General features: G+C 39.0%; 1 protein-coding gene across 1 annotated transcript; it reads left to right on the top strand.

The window, feature by feature from the left end:
* The first annotated feature begins 2,188 nt into the window (after positions 1-2,188).
* SULT1C4 (sulfotransferase family 1C member 4) lies at positions 2,189-8,385 on the top strand. The gene is made up of 9 exons (XM_032680760.1): positions 2,189-2,242; positions 2,522-2,600; positions 3,077-3,254; positions 4,901-5,038; positions 5,623-5,720; positions 6,042-6,168; positions 7,429-7,523; positions 7,727-7,907; positions 8,063-8,385. Exons 3-9 carry the CDS (start codon positions 3,089-3,091, stop codon positions 8,173-8,175), a joined length of 918 nt encoding a protein of 305 aa, XP_032536651.1. The 5' UTR covers positions 2,189-2,242; positions 2,522-2,600; positions 3,077-3,088; the 3' UTR covers positions 8,176-8,385.
* The last annotated feature ends 7,403 nt before the right edge of the window (positions 8,386-15,788 follow it).

Here is a 15,788-nt window from a genome sequence, read left to right as displayed (position 1 = left end):
TCAGAGCCAGAAAAAGATCAAGTGGTTGACCAAAGAGCAAAGGCATATTTCATACCACAAGACATCTTCTCAGCAATAACAGCTAAGAGGAAGGAGAAGGAAGAAGGGGCAATCATGATATACAACATTTACCTTTTGGAACAACCACTATGTGTGCTGAAGCCCTGCTTCCTGGGAAGTGGCCGGACATCACCTGTTGATGGGAAGCAGAGAGTAAAATCTCCTTGGCTGATGTAGTTGCCAAGCCACTGTCCATGATATTTGAAAAGTCATGGCAGTCACATGAAGTCCCAGATGACTGGAAAAAAAGGAAAAATTGTACACATCTTTAAAAAAGCGTAGAAAGCAGGACCCTGGGAACTACTGACCTGTCAGCCTCACCTCTGTGCCTGGAAAGACCATGGAACAGATCCTCCTAGAAGCAATGCTAAGGCACATGGAAGACAGAGAGGTGATTCAGGACAATCAGCATAGCTTCACACAGGGCAAGTCCTGCCTGACCAAACCTAATGGCCTTCTGTGATGGAGTGAATACGTCAGGGGACAAGGGAAGTGTTACAGACAATATTTATCTGGACTTCTGTAAAGCCTTTGACGTAGTCCCCCACAACATCCTTCTCTCTAAATTGGAGAGAGATGGATTTGGTGGGTGGACTGTTAGATGGTAAAGAAATTGGTTGGATGGTCTGATCCAGAGGGTAGTGATCAATGGCTTAGAATCCTGACAGCAGTGGCAAGGGATCTGTACTGGGACAAGTGTTATTTAATAATCTTCATTAATGACATAGACAAAGGGATTGAGTGCACCCTCAGCAAGTTTGCAGATGGCACCAAGCTGAGTGGTACAGTTGTCACACCTGAAAGACAGGATGCCATCCAGAGGGACCCGGACAGGCTCAAGTAGTGGCCCCATGAGAATCTCATGAGGTTTAACAGAACCAAGTGCAAGGTGCTGCACCTGGGCCAGGGAAACTCCCAGTATCAATACAGCTTGGGGGATGAGCAGATCAAGACCAACTCTGCCTGGAAGGATTTGGGGGTGCTGGTGGATGAGAGGCAGGAGATGAGCTGGCAATGTGCACTTGCAGCCCAGAAAACCAACTGTATTCTGGGCTGCATCAAAAGCAGTGTGGCCAGCAGATCAAGTGAAGTGAATCTGCCCTTCTGCTCTGGTGAGACCTCACCTGAAGTACTGTTTCCAGCTCTGGGGGCTCCAGGACAGGAAGGACATCAGCCTAGTGGAGCAAGTCCAGAGAAGGGCCACAAAGATGGAGAGATGGAGCACTTTTCCTGTAAGGAAAGACTGAGAGAATTGGGATTGTTCAACCTGGAGAAGAGAAGGCTTTGAGGTGACCTAATCGTGCCCTTCCAGTACCTGAAGGGAGCCTACAAGAAACATGGAGAGGGTCTTCTTACAAGGGCATGTAGTGGCAGGACAAGGGGGAATAGTTTCCAACTGAAAGCAAGTAGGTTTACACTAGTTGTTAGGAAGAAATTCTTTACTGTGAGGGTGGTGAGACACTGGATAGAACAGATTGTCCAGAGAAGTTGTGAATGCTACATCCACAAGATGGAGATAATTTCCCCTTAAAAGCCCTCACAATGCTAGTAATTATGAGTGCAGTAGGCTTACATAGAGCAACTCCTATGTGGGCTGAACCCCTGCTTCCTGGGCAGTGGCTGGACATCACCTGCTGGTGGGAAGTACAGAATAAAATCTTTTGGGATTTTTTTCCTTTGCTTGTGCACATGTGACCTTTGAAATTTAGTTAGATATTAGGAAAAAAATTAATTATTCCAAGACTGTTGACAATGACAGAGACGATAAAATAATCTTGCTGGAGCTACTGACCAACATTTAATGTTGTTGCCAGTAATGAATCATACTTTAGATGAGAATTCAAAGTATTCTTCTTTCACAGGATTAGAAAGGATTTCACAAAAAAGGATTTCACTCCAGAAAAACTGCTCAGCTATTGGCTGCTGCTGCACTTCCTCCTTCACTCTCCCCACACTGATAGGAACAATGGAATCTCCACCCACCCAAGCTTTCGTCCTGCTTGTACCTGAAGATCTAACTTGCTGTGTAGTTGTCCATACAGCCAAGGGCTGAAGACATTTAAGCAGAAAAAATTCTCTGCCAAGTTTCTTCCTTTTTTTTTTTTTTTTTAATTTCTTGAGTCATCGCCCAGCCACCAATCAAACATCCTGCTTTGCTCAACTGAATCTGCGTGAAATTGCTGTGAGTAAACAAGAAAATGAAAGGAAATAGTCTAGCAATGTTTGCGGTTAGGATGGAAATGTCTTTTCTCTTTTCTGGCTGATATTTTTAATTGAGATTAGTTCTATAGCCTCCCCTTAAGCAGAGCTTTCCTCTGACCAGATTTGGAGCTCTGAAAGTTATGGCTAAGAAGGGGCCTCCTTACAAGAAATTCAAAAATCAAAAACTAGTTACTCTAAAACAGATTGATTTAAATAATTAAAGCCTAACAACCTTTAGTTAATGATCTATTTATTTCAGGTTATTTATATGCAATAAACTTCAAAATACAGCAGAGAATTCCAGAAGTGAAAAGATCCAGGAACAAAAGACAGAAAAGGTCTGCAAATATTTTCGTGAGTATGAAGCACAAAGGGTGTTAGTAGGAATTTCTATTTGTTTTCTCTGCAGAGGAAGGGTTGGGTCCTGTCTGCTGATTTCATTGCCAAATGTCATGCCTTGCTTTCTTTTGAATCACACCTCTTTTTCTTGCCTTTCAAAGGTTTCATATCTACAGTCACAATTTTACATAAATATGTTTGGTATGGGAATAATGGCTTTTTAATTTTTTTGTATCTGAGTAAACAGAGTGATTTTTAGGGACATGGAGAACTATCAGTAATATACCAAGCATTTCTGAAAATGAGATCCAGCTTTAAGGAGTCTATATATGAATCCAGATAGGCCAAATCATGGCCAAAGAAATCAGAGGACATGGAATTCAGTCAACAAGAGAGACCTCAAGAATGGATGAGTAAATTTAGGGTTTTTTTCAGAGCAACCATGTTAATTCCAAGCCTTTCTTCCTTCATGCAGTGCTCAATAGTCATGGATAAAATGAAAGACTTGAGTCTGAAAGACACAATTACCCGATGTGAGTTAGTTGATGTGGAAGGTGTTCCCCTCACAAAACCAATGGGCATCACATGGGATCAAGTACAAAAGTTCAAAGCCAGACCTGACGATGTGTTCATTGCAACCTATGCAAAAGCAGGTTGGTGCATGTAGGAAAGAGAATAGAAAAGTTTGGGATAACGTTTATTGTTGAAATTGAAAACTGTTTTTTTTCTATTGTGACTGATATTTGTATAATTCCAAACCAGACACATTTTAAAGACATAAAGCCTTATCACCTGTGACTAGTAACTTCTGACTTCTTTGGCAGAAATAACAATAATCTGTTACTACTGAAGTACAGATGGCCAAAGTCGAATGACCTATACTTAAATGTTTCCTTTAATTGAGATTACATATATACATATTAATGACAACAATGGAAGTTTTCCACCAATATGTAATGATTTAACAATGCCTAGCAAAATGTCATCATTACTAAGAAGTAATAGAAACTGACTGACATGATTATGGAATGAATAATATTTGGGGAATTACTTGGTGTGTAAATGAACTGTGGTTTCTGAAAATGGATTAATTATTTTAAGGAAATAACAATAATTTCAGCCAATAAAATTAAATACTCACCAGTAATATTAGTTATCTGACATTTTATTCAGTGGCTGGCCACTACTGCTCCCCTTCATCAGACACTTTATACTCACTACACAGAAAAACAATGAATAACAAGCATCAATATTAATCCTGCATGAATAAAAACGTGTAGAGTTTAGGAAATTCAGGAACAGATATGGGAACACTTGATGATCATAAAAAAATAATTACTAGAATTAACAACAATATTTAAGGATGGGTTTGTTGGGTTTTTTTCAGTAGGGGAAAAAACACCAAAAAACTCCCACCATTAGTTTTGTAGAACCTGAAAGCTTTTAATTTACTGTCTGCATACTGAAAACAAAACCACGTTATTTTAGCCAGTCAGGATTAAAACCTCTCAGTCACTGAACTGAAAAAAAAGTTGGCAGTCCATTTGACATTATGTCATATTTGCCTGAGATGCACAATTCAAGCATCTCAACAGCTGAATTTCCTGCCCATATTGCTTTCCAAGTTATACCTTAACCTGTTCTCTAGCTGACCTGTCACAGTAGCTCAGAGGAGATGTGGTTAACACAGTGATCACAGCTATAAAAGAAAAGAGGCATGAGATACACAACACTGTAACACAAGATTTTGCAGTTGCTCAGGCAGATGAAGTGTTATGTACTGATCTTCATTAAAGTGGTTCAAACGGAAACTTTGCAAATATTGCCACTGTTTTATATTTTCAAACTGTATGAAATTTTTACTCGCTTGAAGTTCAGCTATTACATTTTTCACTCAAATTTAGAATAAAAACAGAAGTTGAAATACCTGAATTTTTGTGAGGTATGAAAATTGGAATGAAGGAGTTTCATTTCCTCTCTGCAAATAATACAACCTCCAAATAATAGTGAGTTTATCCCAGAGCTTTTTTCCGGTACTGGTGTGGGGTTGGGGGCTATTTCTTTTGGCATGAAGAAGCCTGTTGTAAAATGGAATCCCTAAAACTCTGCTTTGGGAATTACCTTTGTATTCCTAATTAGGCATTTTCCCCCATTATCCTCTCTTTCCACTTTGTCCATTATCTTCTGTGCTATTCCTTCCTCCTTTAATGTAGAGTCCATCCTTCTGGCTTTCAGTTCCCTAGAAGAAGAGACTCCTGGCTATCCTGGAGAGAAATATCTAAACACTTGACATTTTCAGGTACCACATGGACACAGGAGATAGTGGATATGATTCAAGAAAATGGAGATACTGAGAAATGTAGACGTGCAACGACTTACAAACGCCATCCTTTCCTTGAGTGGTTTATTGCAGAGCCTCCATCTGAACGTTACTCAGGTGAATATTTATAAATAGGTTTGTATTTTAGACAAAATGAAAAAAAACCAGCACCCGATGCTGATGCTGTAAGTTTCCTGAGAAAGATCTCACCTGCTTTGTTAGTGAACTATAGTCATAGCTACTGAAAATCCAGTCGTTCCCCTAGTTTCTCTTTACATGCTATCCAGAAAGTCTAGTCAGCCAGTCATATTCCTGTATTCTAGAAAGGAGCAAAAATTTCTTACCTGTACAAGTGGGAGGAGATCACTAAATATTGCAAAGGAAAAGCTTTGGTTGGGTAAATATAAATCAGTATTCATCATTATCCCTTAGAATGCAGGAGTTAGATGTGGGCCTAAGAAAGCAAGAAGAAGATATGAACCTTTTAATTTGAATATATAGGCAAAAACTTCCCTAGAAACACTGAAGATGCTTATGTAACGTTGCTTATGTTACACTGTTATGTAACTGCTTTGGAGATGAATGACTGGTGCAAGATGTACTGCTAAAAATCATGGTCAAAATCACATGTATGAGAATAACAAAGAATTGCTAGTGCAATTTAGAGAACAACTCATATCTCATAATTAAATATCCCACAGGTGTAGAGTTAGCTAATGCCATGCCATCTCCAAGAACAATAAAAATTCATCTGCCTGTGCAGCTGGTGCCTCCCTCCATCTGGGAACAAAACTGTAAGGTAAGGCTGAGGAGGTTGGACTCAACTCTACTTCATGGGCAAAGAAAGTGACATAAACCAGGACAGAATACATTTTCCAGAGTGTCCACAAAACCTAAAGGTCCCCACAGATATTTTCCCTTTAATGTGCAAAGTCTGTGAAAATCTAAAGAAGTCATGACTAAGTTACCTGAGCTGGATTTTAGAAAATGGCAGCTTCAAAGCAATATCTCCTAAAACACTGTCATCAGGGTCCAAGACAAAACTTTAGGATATGCTCAATATCTATATAATCATGTGCAAGTTAATTTTTTTTCTCTCTCTCTTTTCAAATCAATAAAGATAATCTATGTGGCAAGAAATGCAAAAGACAATGTGGTGTCATACTACCACTTCCACAGAATGAACAAGGCTTTGCCTGAGCCAGGAACCTGGGAGGAGTTCGTGGAGAAATTCATGTCTGGACAAGGTGATGAACTGAAATCAGTTATATAAGAGATTTTGGTCATTTTAAAAATGCATTGCAGTGATTTATTTATTTCAGCTATTGATATCTAGTGCTGATTTCACTCTGTGGAATGATAACTACTGAAGATGTTTCAGTCACAATTTATCTTCATTCACAGGTTTTTATTAGTACCTAAAGGATTATTAAATCTATCTTTACACTCCCATTTGGGGAAAAAACCACCCAACCGCTACTCTTTATTCTGTGATCTTTCAGAAACCTATATGATGATTTTCAGTCTTAATCTCTTCTCTCTGACTTTAAAACAAGCCAGCTGAAAAGGAACAGCAGTTTAATTGGGTTTATTCTAACATGATATACAAGAAACTAAGGGTTAATTTTGTTAGAAATGTGCAGTGGGAATTTTAGATACGGAAGTATTTTTACGTAAATTAATCTATCTAAAAACAGGGCATATGAAAAAAAGACAGTTATCTTACTAAGGGCAAGTAACCCTAGAAGCTGATTCTTCCTTTTCTAGAAGAGATGCCCATATCACAGAATATCCAAGAAAGAAAACCTGGTCAGGTGGGTGGCAGTTTACAGTTTGGGTCATTAAAACTTCCTTAGGTCCTTAATATTTATGCCACCATGTAGGCCTAGAAATAACACTGTCTGGACCAGCATGAGAGTTTCATGTCTAAAGAAGACCTTGTGTCTGGTGTTTGACCAGCTCAGCTTGAGAGCCATCTGTCCCAGTGCAGACATCTAGAAGATTGATTAGCTACCTCTGTCCTAGCTAATCATCTTGATACTTGCTGGAGAGAAATAGGCACTTCTGATAGAATACCAAATATTTAAACCAGTTAGAATCACAGAATAATACAAGCTGGAAGGCACTTTCAGTGTCCATCTGGTCCAAACCCCTGCTCAAAGCAGGGCCAGTCAAGACCAGCCTTGTCCAGCTGATGAGATGAATCACTGGAAATGTCTGTTTCTTTCCACTGACTGCAAAGACAGCCTGGATTTTTCATTCAGGAGTAAGAATTTGCATTTGTTGTCCTCTAAAGTTACAAATGGATCCTGCTCTGAGCATCCATACACTAGAGGGATTAATAGCACAAATGCTGTGATAAGCACAGAGCACAGCAGTCATGGCCACAGAAATTTAAAACCAGATGGTAAATTCCCAGGCATTGGTCATAAGGAAACCATGAATGCCACATGTGTTAAAGACAGTTGGGGCATTTATAGCTGCTGTTGATGTTACTTCTTTTTCAGTGCTCTGGGGTTCCTGGTATGACCATGTAAAAGGATGGTGGAAGGCCAAAGATAAGCACCGTATTCTCTACCTCTTCTATGAAGACATGAAGGAGGTAAAAGGCATGTTTATAGAGCTCTGAAATCCAGAAGTCTAGTAGATACTGCCTACAAGCTAGTTTTGTATTATAATGCCAGCTGTATCAGTAACCTTATGACAACCTGATCTTTTCAGTCTGAGAATTGCAGCTTTAACACTATGTTTGACTTCTTTTCTTTTCCTGGCTCTATATCTTATCCCACGTCATTGTCTCTGCAGAATCCAAAGCAAGAAATTCAGAAGATTGCGAAGTTCCTGGAGAAGGACTTGAGTCAGGAGGTTCTAAACAAGATAGTCCATAACACCTCATTTGAGGTAATGAAGGAAAATCCCATGGCAAACTACACTAAAGATTTTCAGGGAATAATGGATCACTCCATTTCCCCATTCATGAGAAAAGGTACTGAGGTTTGTTACTTAAATCAACTCTTTTTGGTTTTCATTCTGTTTTGAAATAAATCTTGAAGTACAAGTATCTAGTGAATTGTGGATAATTGGCTTCAGGAAATACTGATAAATTAATCATTTTTCTTTTTTTGCTTTGCTGTCTCTTAGGGGCTGTTGCAGACTGGAAGAATCATTTCACTGTAGCACAGAATGAGAAATTTGATGAAGATTATAAGAGGAAAATGTCTGATACCTCTCTTGTTTTTCGCATGGAATTGTGATTATTTGCAATGGGAATTAATGATCTTCAGCCTTTTCCATGTCACATATTTTGCTTCACAAAATGCCAGCATCCCTAGGATTTCCATCTATCTTCATACCCCACTGATTATGCCAAAGTTTAAGCCTCCCCGAAAAAAATAATTCCACTGGATACTTCTTATGCATTCCTCCCACAGTAACTTTCAGCGTTAATAAAAATATTTCACACATGCTTTGAAGTTCTGTCTTTGTAAAACTGCAGCTGAAATTGCTGGTATTTTCAAATCAAACTCTAACAGAAACTAGGAACCAATAGGAAAAAAGGGTGTTAAAAGAGCACACCAGATTGTACAAACATTAATCAACAAATAACAACAAACAAATTTAAAGGTGATCACTTATAAAAAGAGCAACAGAACAGCATAAAGTAGAATAAATTTCCTTTTCTCTCATTTTAAGGTGGACATCATAAATGCTGTTGAGATGAAAGTAACGTCTCCAAAACCAGCAAACACCCCTTACTTCCTTTGACCAAATTTGCTAAAGGGCTACATAGAGGCATTTATTTACAATCCAGCTGTAGAGACAGCAGCCCTTATTGCATTAAGAGAAGAAGCTTTTCTCACATTTGCCTTCTCAACTGGATGTCATATTCTTCTGCTAACATTCAGAGAATTCTGAAAGTTGGTACAAACCAGGTCAAGAGTCAGTGCTGCATATACCATCTCCATCTTCACTGTTGTATCACATTATTTCCTCCTCCTTTACTCCACTCTTAATCAAACATATAAACATCCCATTGAGGGCTCTTAGTTGCAATAGGACCTGACTGATATTAGGAAATAAAAACCAGTTCTCTTTAGCATTAGTACCACCACTATATACATGCTTTGAGCTTGTGCAAAATTAACTAAAGCAGTTCATAACCCAGTTAATTATAAACAACTGTTACCAATCCACTTTTGGTTTTAAAGTGCCACCATTGAGCTTGGCACATAAGAAAGGCCCCAAACAGTTCCTGCTTAACTGGGTTTGCACTCTGAATGTCAGAGGGAACACAATGTAGACTACAGAATCTGAAGGAAAATATTCTCTTAGTCTCATTTAGTCTAGTTTAGTCTAGTTTAACACAAAAAATGCTTGCTGGGGATATTTTCTCTTTGGCCCATGTCAACATGCACAATCCATTTCAGGCAACCTACTTAATCCAAATATCTAAAATAAATGCAGTCCTCTAAAGGGCAGCAATAATCTTGCATCAAGTTTGAAAACAAACGAAAGGCTTCATGTTAAATGTGGAAGTTACACTGGCAGTTCCCTGCCCACTGAGTTTTCCCCAAAAATAAAGGAATCACTGAAATCAGAAACACACATTTAATATACTAGCACAAATTTTGCTTCTTTTTTTTTAAAGCCTTTAGGTCAACAGATTCCTGCCCACAAACAAAGGATGTCTCTTTAAAATGACTACATGAGAAAAAAATTACCTGTCAGAGGCACTGCTGTTCATCACAGCAAGGCTAAATACCAGCCTGAGAAGCTTTCTGCTACTTGTTTGGTTTTTGTTTATGATTAACTTGATTTACTATCTCACTATTGCCAGTATGAGGAAAAGGCATTCTCCTGGATTGCTCTATGAAACCACGAGTCAGCACACTTTGTCAATCTAATCCTCATTCAGCACCACAAGAGATATCAGTAAATGGAAAACATGCTTAACTCACTATCTTGGTGACATTTCCTGAGCAGTTCTGTACAAAAGGTCACACAGAAGACATATTTGTTCCTCCTTTAAAATTTCTGAATCTATCCGAGGTGCAAAATGCAGACAGCAGCTGAAGCCTGATCTGAAAGGGAGCTGCACAGCCACCACAAGGGTGGAGGCACCGTATAATAAGGGCTTTGTATCACATTGGAAAGTCACCTTTGCTCCCTCACTTGCTTAGGTGACTCTTGACCCAGCAGCAATTCAGCTGCTATGAACAACAGATAAAAAGTAACACAGGTCAGAGTGCAGTCCTAGAATAAAAAAGGGGGGAAACAAACACTTGATGTGTGGCTACATGAAAACTGGCTTTTCTTATGGTATTAATATTCTTCTTCTATATATTCAAAGACAGAAATGTTAACTTTCTTGACAAAATATAGCTGGCAGGGGGATAGAAAAGTGGGTTGTTTCTGCTTTTTATGCCTTCTCAAGCCACCACACCTGAGAGATCAACTTAAGGGTTCAGGTACGAGTTGCAAAACATTCTTAATTGTACCTGTAAAACTACAGGGAATAGTGAATTGTTACCAGGGAAAATTATTTGATCTGTAGTTACCAGGAAAACTTGGAAAAGAGATTACTGGGCTGTATGTGTCCCCCAAATGGGCCTAGAGACTATTGTGGTTTGGTGTCTATTTTGACAGTATGTCAATAGGGATGTGCATATGCTTCGGGGCAGATGACTGGAGGGTGCCCTCACCTAGAGTGCCTTTAACTTCCATATGTTTATGTCTGTCAGTTGTTATGTACAGAAGAGCTTTAAATGATGTGTTGGTATATGGAGATTGTTTACTAATACCAACAAAAGTTGGTAAGAGATTTAATGCACTTTTACATAAGATACTGTAAATCAATCAAGATATTGTAAACCTTCAGAAGGAGATTTCAGGTGTTCAGTCAAATTACTTGAAATCAATTAAACTATTGTCAAGCTTCTGGTGCAAACAAAAGACTGTGGAGATAGAACTCTGTACAGAACTATATTAGACATATGTCCTGAATATACATCTATGCTTTATATTCATCCAGTTACCTAGATGCACAATTTTACTAACCTTCTCAGGTGCAACATCATCTATGTCAGTTTAGCTAATGCAATCCCTCAGCAACTTCTTCAATGCTGCTTGTGTCTTCTTTTATAAGAGAGTGTACATGTAGAGTTTTGATAGTGGAGAAACTTTGTTATTCATCTCTAAAAAGTCTCAAAATCAGTGCTAATTAATACATGTTAACTGTTCACATGGTTCTGTTTCGTAGGTCTGCATGAACAACTACCAAAACAAATCCTCCCCCGGGAATGACTGAAGATTCCTGCTTTGACACAGACTGTTTAACAGGGACTGCTGTATTATTCCTAGAGTAGTCGTGACCAGCCTTTAGCTTGTCTGTCAACTGCAACTGGGGGAGCTGTTTTACTTTCACAGGGAAAGCAACCATTTGTGAAGCAGAATGGAAGAAGCACCAAGCGTCAAAAAATTAAAGAAAGAAACGAGCTGCCACAGACCTGCCAAGGTAAGCGCTATGTGCTCACCACGGTGGAAGCAACCACTGGATGGTTAGAGACTTTTCCGGTGTCTCACACAACTGCCCGAAACACCATTCTGGGTCTTGAAAAGCAAGTACTCTGGTGACACAGCACCCCAGAGCTAATTGAGTCAGACAATGGGACTCATTTCAAAAACAGTTTAGTTACTACTTGGGCAAGGGAACATGGCACTGAGTGGGTATATCACATCCCATATCACGCACCAGCTGCTGGAAAAGTTGAGCGGTGTAACGGATTGCTGAAAACTACTCTGAAGGTATTGGGTGGGGGAACTTTCAAAAATTGGGATCAACACCTAGCAAAGGCTACATGGCTAGTCAACACTACAGGCTCCGTCAATTGAGCTGGCCCTGCCCAATCAGAGTCCCTTCATACTGTGGATGGAAACAAAGTCCCAGTAATTCACTTGAGAGGTATGTTAGGTAAAGCAGCTTGGGTTAACCTTCCCTCGAGCAAAGGCAAACCCATTCGTGGGATTGTCTTTGCTCAAGGACCAGGATATATCTGGTGGATAATGAGAGAAGATGGAGAAACCTAGTGCGTACCTCAAGGAGATTTAACCTTGGGGAAAAACTAATTCGTATTCTGAGTTGTATGTTGCAGGAAATGAATCACCAGATGAGGAAGACCCGAACTAAGCTGAAGGGAGCTGTTTTATCTTCCTAGTTAGCATTCAAAGACAGAGGGACACTGCTTTCCTTTCCACTAATTTAACTGTAGATAATCTGCTTCATGCTTGGATTGAAAGTCACTCTTTGTCCAGTTAGGAAAACAGACCGTGTACAGGAAGAAGCTTTTATTTAATTTGTCCTATCTGTATAGGATATGGCTATATACCCTATAACGTATACTTTGTAAGTTTTTATAATGATTTGTGGCAATATGTTCACAAAAAGCGTTATCTTTACAACAAAGTTAATTATTAATTCTGCCATTTTCCAGACGTACAATAACATATTTTAAGCCTGGACTGAATCTTCCATATTCCCTCGCATCCTCAATGAATGTTGCAAGGTCTGTCTCACTGTAGGTGAGCCTGGAGGCACACTGAAAACGAAAGTTAAGGCCTTCATACTGATAGGTTGCAACCAAACTGTGCTGCCAGACTGGAAGTCATGGGCTTAGGCTTGGATAACAAGGCTCTGTCTGCCCTCCAGACCAAGAACAGACTTAGGCACTGTGTAGCTAGATCAGGAATGCTGTCATGCAGCAATATCCCATGGTTAATGTTGAAGAGGTAAATTATTCATGGACTATTTTGCAGAAGGGCTTTGGCATAGTCTGCTGCAAGGGCAGTTGATACTTATCTGCAGTGTGAGCTCACACTGCCTTTAGGACTGTGTGAAGGCTCACAGTTGAAGCTGAAGCCATCTACCATGACATAGAGACAAAGGGATTATGTCAAAAGCAAGCTACACTGGGTCCTGCTCTGGTACAGTCCATATAGGTAGAGTCTTAGGTTAGGCACCTAAAAATGATGGTAACTAATTTTTTTTTAAATTGTTAAAATTGGGCCTCTTGATTCACAGTAATTTTAGTAACCAATAACCTTCACTCATTGTCTAATTGCTACTACCTCTGTGTGCAGTTAAAAGGGCTTTCATGTTCTATTAACAACTGAACAGGCTTTTGTAGCCAGATCCAACCCCAAGTGCATGAAAAAAATTGTTCCTTGTTTCAGTTTCACTCTAATTATTCAACAGGCTTTTGCTGATAAGAACATCAAACTACTCACGTCTGTTTCCTACTGCAGTTTAAGACCAGAATTAAGGCCTATGTATACAATTTTGATTTTTTAACACCTAATCAAATCCTTCACACACAAATTAGTACTGAGATTAATAACTTTTTAACTTTTTTCACTTTACCATTCCACCAACCCAACCCAACAAAATGGCCATAGTCAGCCAAATAATACACAGTTCGTTTGCACAGAGTAGGGGGGAATACTTTAAGTTTCCAAACAGAGAAGAATAGTTAACATACTGCAAATTCATATGTTGCTTTCCTTTATACTAATGTAGCATATAAAAAAGCCACAGAAGTAGCTCAAAGCAAGAACTCTGGCCCAGCATGGTTCACAAGCAGGAGTTTGTGATCTTCAGAATCTGTTGCAAAGGCAGATTCTACAGTGGCAAGTATTTAAAGTATCAGCTCTTGTATGCTGAAAACACATTCCTCAGCTGCAAAATTACATTCTGTGCTCTTTAGAAAATTCTTGCAGGTCTAATAATTCCAATGATAGTGAACAAGCATTTGCACCCTGCCTTGATGTAAGGGCTAATCACAGCCTCGTGGGACTTAGCCTCCCAATGAAAGCAGGATTGAAAGTTTGTTATGCTCTGCCCCAACACATCTCATAAATGTCCTGACAATCTTGTTTTATATAAATGATGCTATTTTAAAAGATTAACTAATTCTCTTTTATGAAGATAATAAAATCACAGGATATAAGGAGCATGTAAATTATTCTAGTTTTTCTCACTTATACTGTTTCAATTTAGATGCATGAATCGTTATGTATCAACTTACTGGATCCTTCTAGATATGTAAGACATTCAATTCATAAACTGTTTAAGAAAACTATGTAAGACTATTGCAGGTACGAATTGACACTTTTTTCCCCACAAAATATGGAGCAATGTACAGTTTATTGTAACAAACCGAAACAATCAAAGTCAAAATTCTCAATCTTTTTTCTTCTAGTTATTCTAGAAACTTTTTTTAATTTTTGTACCATTCCCTAATCAGGATGCTTTGCACTTGCTTTTGCAATTCAGGACCAGAACAAAAGACTGTCAAGACAATCTCAAACGTTAAATATACCTAAATTCTATTGCACAAAATGGAGGGGGGTGGGAGGGGAGAACTGGCCTGTCTCTGTCAAGTACTTGTCTCACAGGAACAGGGAATGGTGGGGATGAGTAGTCCCCAGTCAGAATCCCCAAAAAGCTTGAGATGAGTGAGCCAGTCTTCAGTACAACCACATCTGAAAACTCTTTTCTGTCTGCCTTGGATCAATTTCTTTATCAATTGATAAGAAATCAATTTCTTTATAGGCTAAGACATGAGATGACACAAGAGCTGGATTGTAATACATATTTTCTGAGGACAGATGGAAGGAGCAAATTTGCATGAAACATTGTTTTCTCTAGGGTTTTCCATAGTTTGGTATGAAAAGCTTTAGCTAAGAATGGTTTTGGAAGGACTGTATCCAGAAACGGTCTTCCTGAAATTGTGTCAAATATCCATGTCAGATCATGGCAGCACAGGTGTAGGTACTCGGTTCAGAGTATCCCAAAGGGGAAGGGGAAAGGAAGAATTAACCTGTTCAGTGCCCTGTGAGGCTTCTAAAAAGTATAAGAGAAGTAATGAAAAAACAGCTTCCTGCTGTTTGGTTAGGGCCATCTGTTCCTCGCCAGCAACCTGTGTGACCATGGAACCGTATGTTCCGGCCACAGTTGGGTACCTGCATAGATTACAATACATAGTAAATATATATAATGTACAGTGAATGCATTGGAGGGGAAAAAGAAAAAAGGAAACAATTTCTGAGGTATATGTGAAGAACCTTTCTGTCTTTTGTCATTAGTTGCCATTTGAAATTTAAAAGAATGACTCTAAGCAGACTTGGAAAAATGTAAATTATTCTTCTGAGAGCAGCACTTTGACTAACATGACACTGATTTTTTAAATTAAAATAGATATTCTCTCATGACATTATAATTAATTTGGTAATATTCAGTATTTATCCAGTGAACCGTAAATATGCCTAAATTGTTTCTCTCAGGCAACTTCTCATTAAAAATCAATTACTTATCATGAAATGTGAAAAATAATTCAGGCACTACCAAAGTGCATGCATGATTACAATGAAAAATGTGTACCCTTTAAAGTAGGTATCAATTCCCTCAAATACCTACCCAAACTGGCATAAGAAATGTCTCTTAAAACACATAACTACAAGCAATAATATTTGGCTTCTGCTAATTGCTCTGGAAGTCCTTCACCTTCGTTTTTAAATTTACAGAATGACAGAACACTTAGTGTTGGAAGGGAACTCTGGGGATCATCTAGTCTAACCTTCCTGCAAAGGCAGGGTCACCTAGAGCAGGTTATACTGGAACGCATCCAAGTAGGTCTGGAATGCCTTCAAAGGAGGAGATTCCACAACCTCCCTGGGCAGCCTGGTCCAGTGCTTTGCCACCCTCAGTGTAAAGTTTTTCCTCAAGTTGAGGTAAAACTTCTTGTATTTTAGTTTCTGGCCATTGCTCCCCGTCCTGTGGCTGGGCACCACCGAAAAGAGTCTGGCACCATCC

Source organism: Chiroxiphia lanceolata, chromosome 2, assembly GCF_009829145.1.
Source record: "Chiroxiphia lanceolata isolate bChiLan1 chromosome 2, bChiLan1.pri, whole genome shotgun sequence".
Classification (NCBI taxonomy): Eukaryota; Metazoa; Chordata; class Aves; order Passeriformes; family Pipridae; genus Chiroxiphia; species Chiroxiphia lanceolata.
Note: the sequence above shows the minus strand (reverse complement) of the source record. Positions and strands in the feature narration are given on the sequence as shown.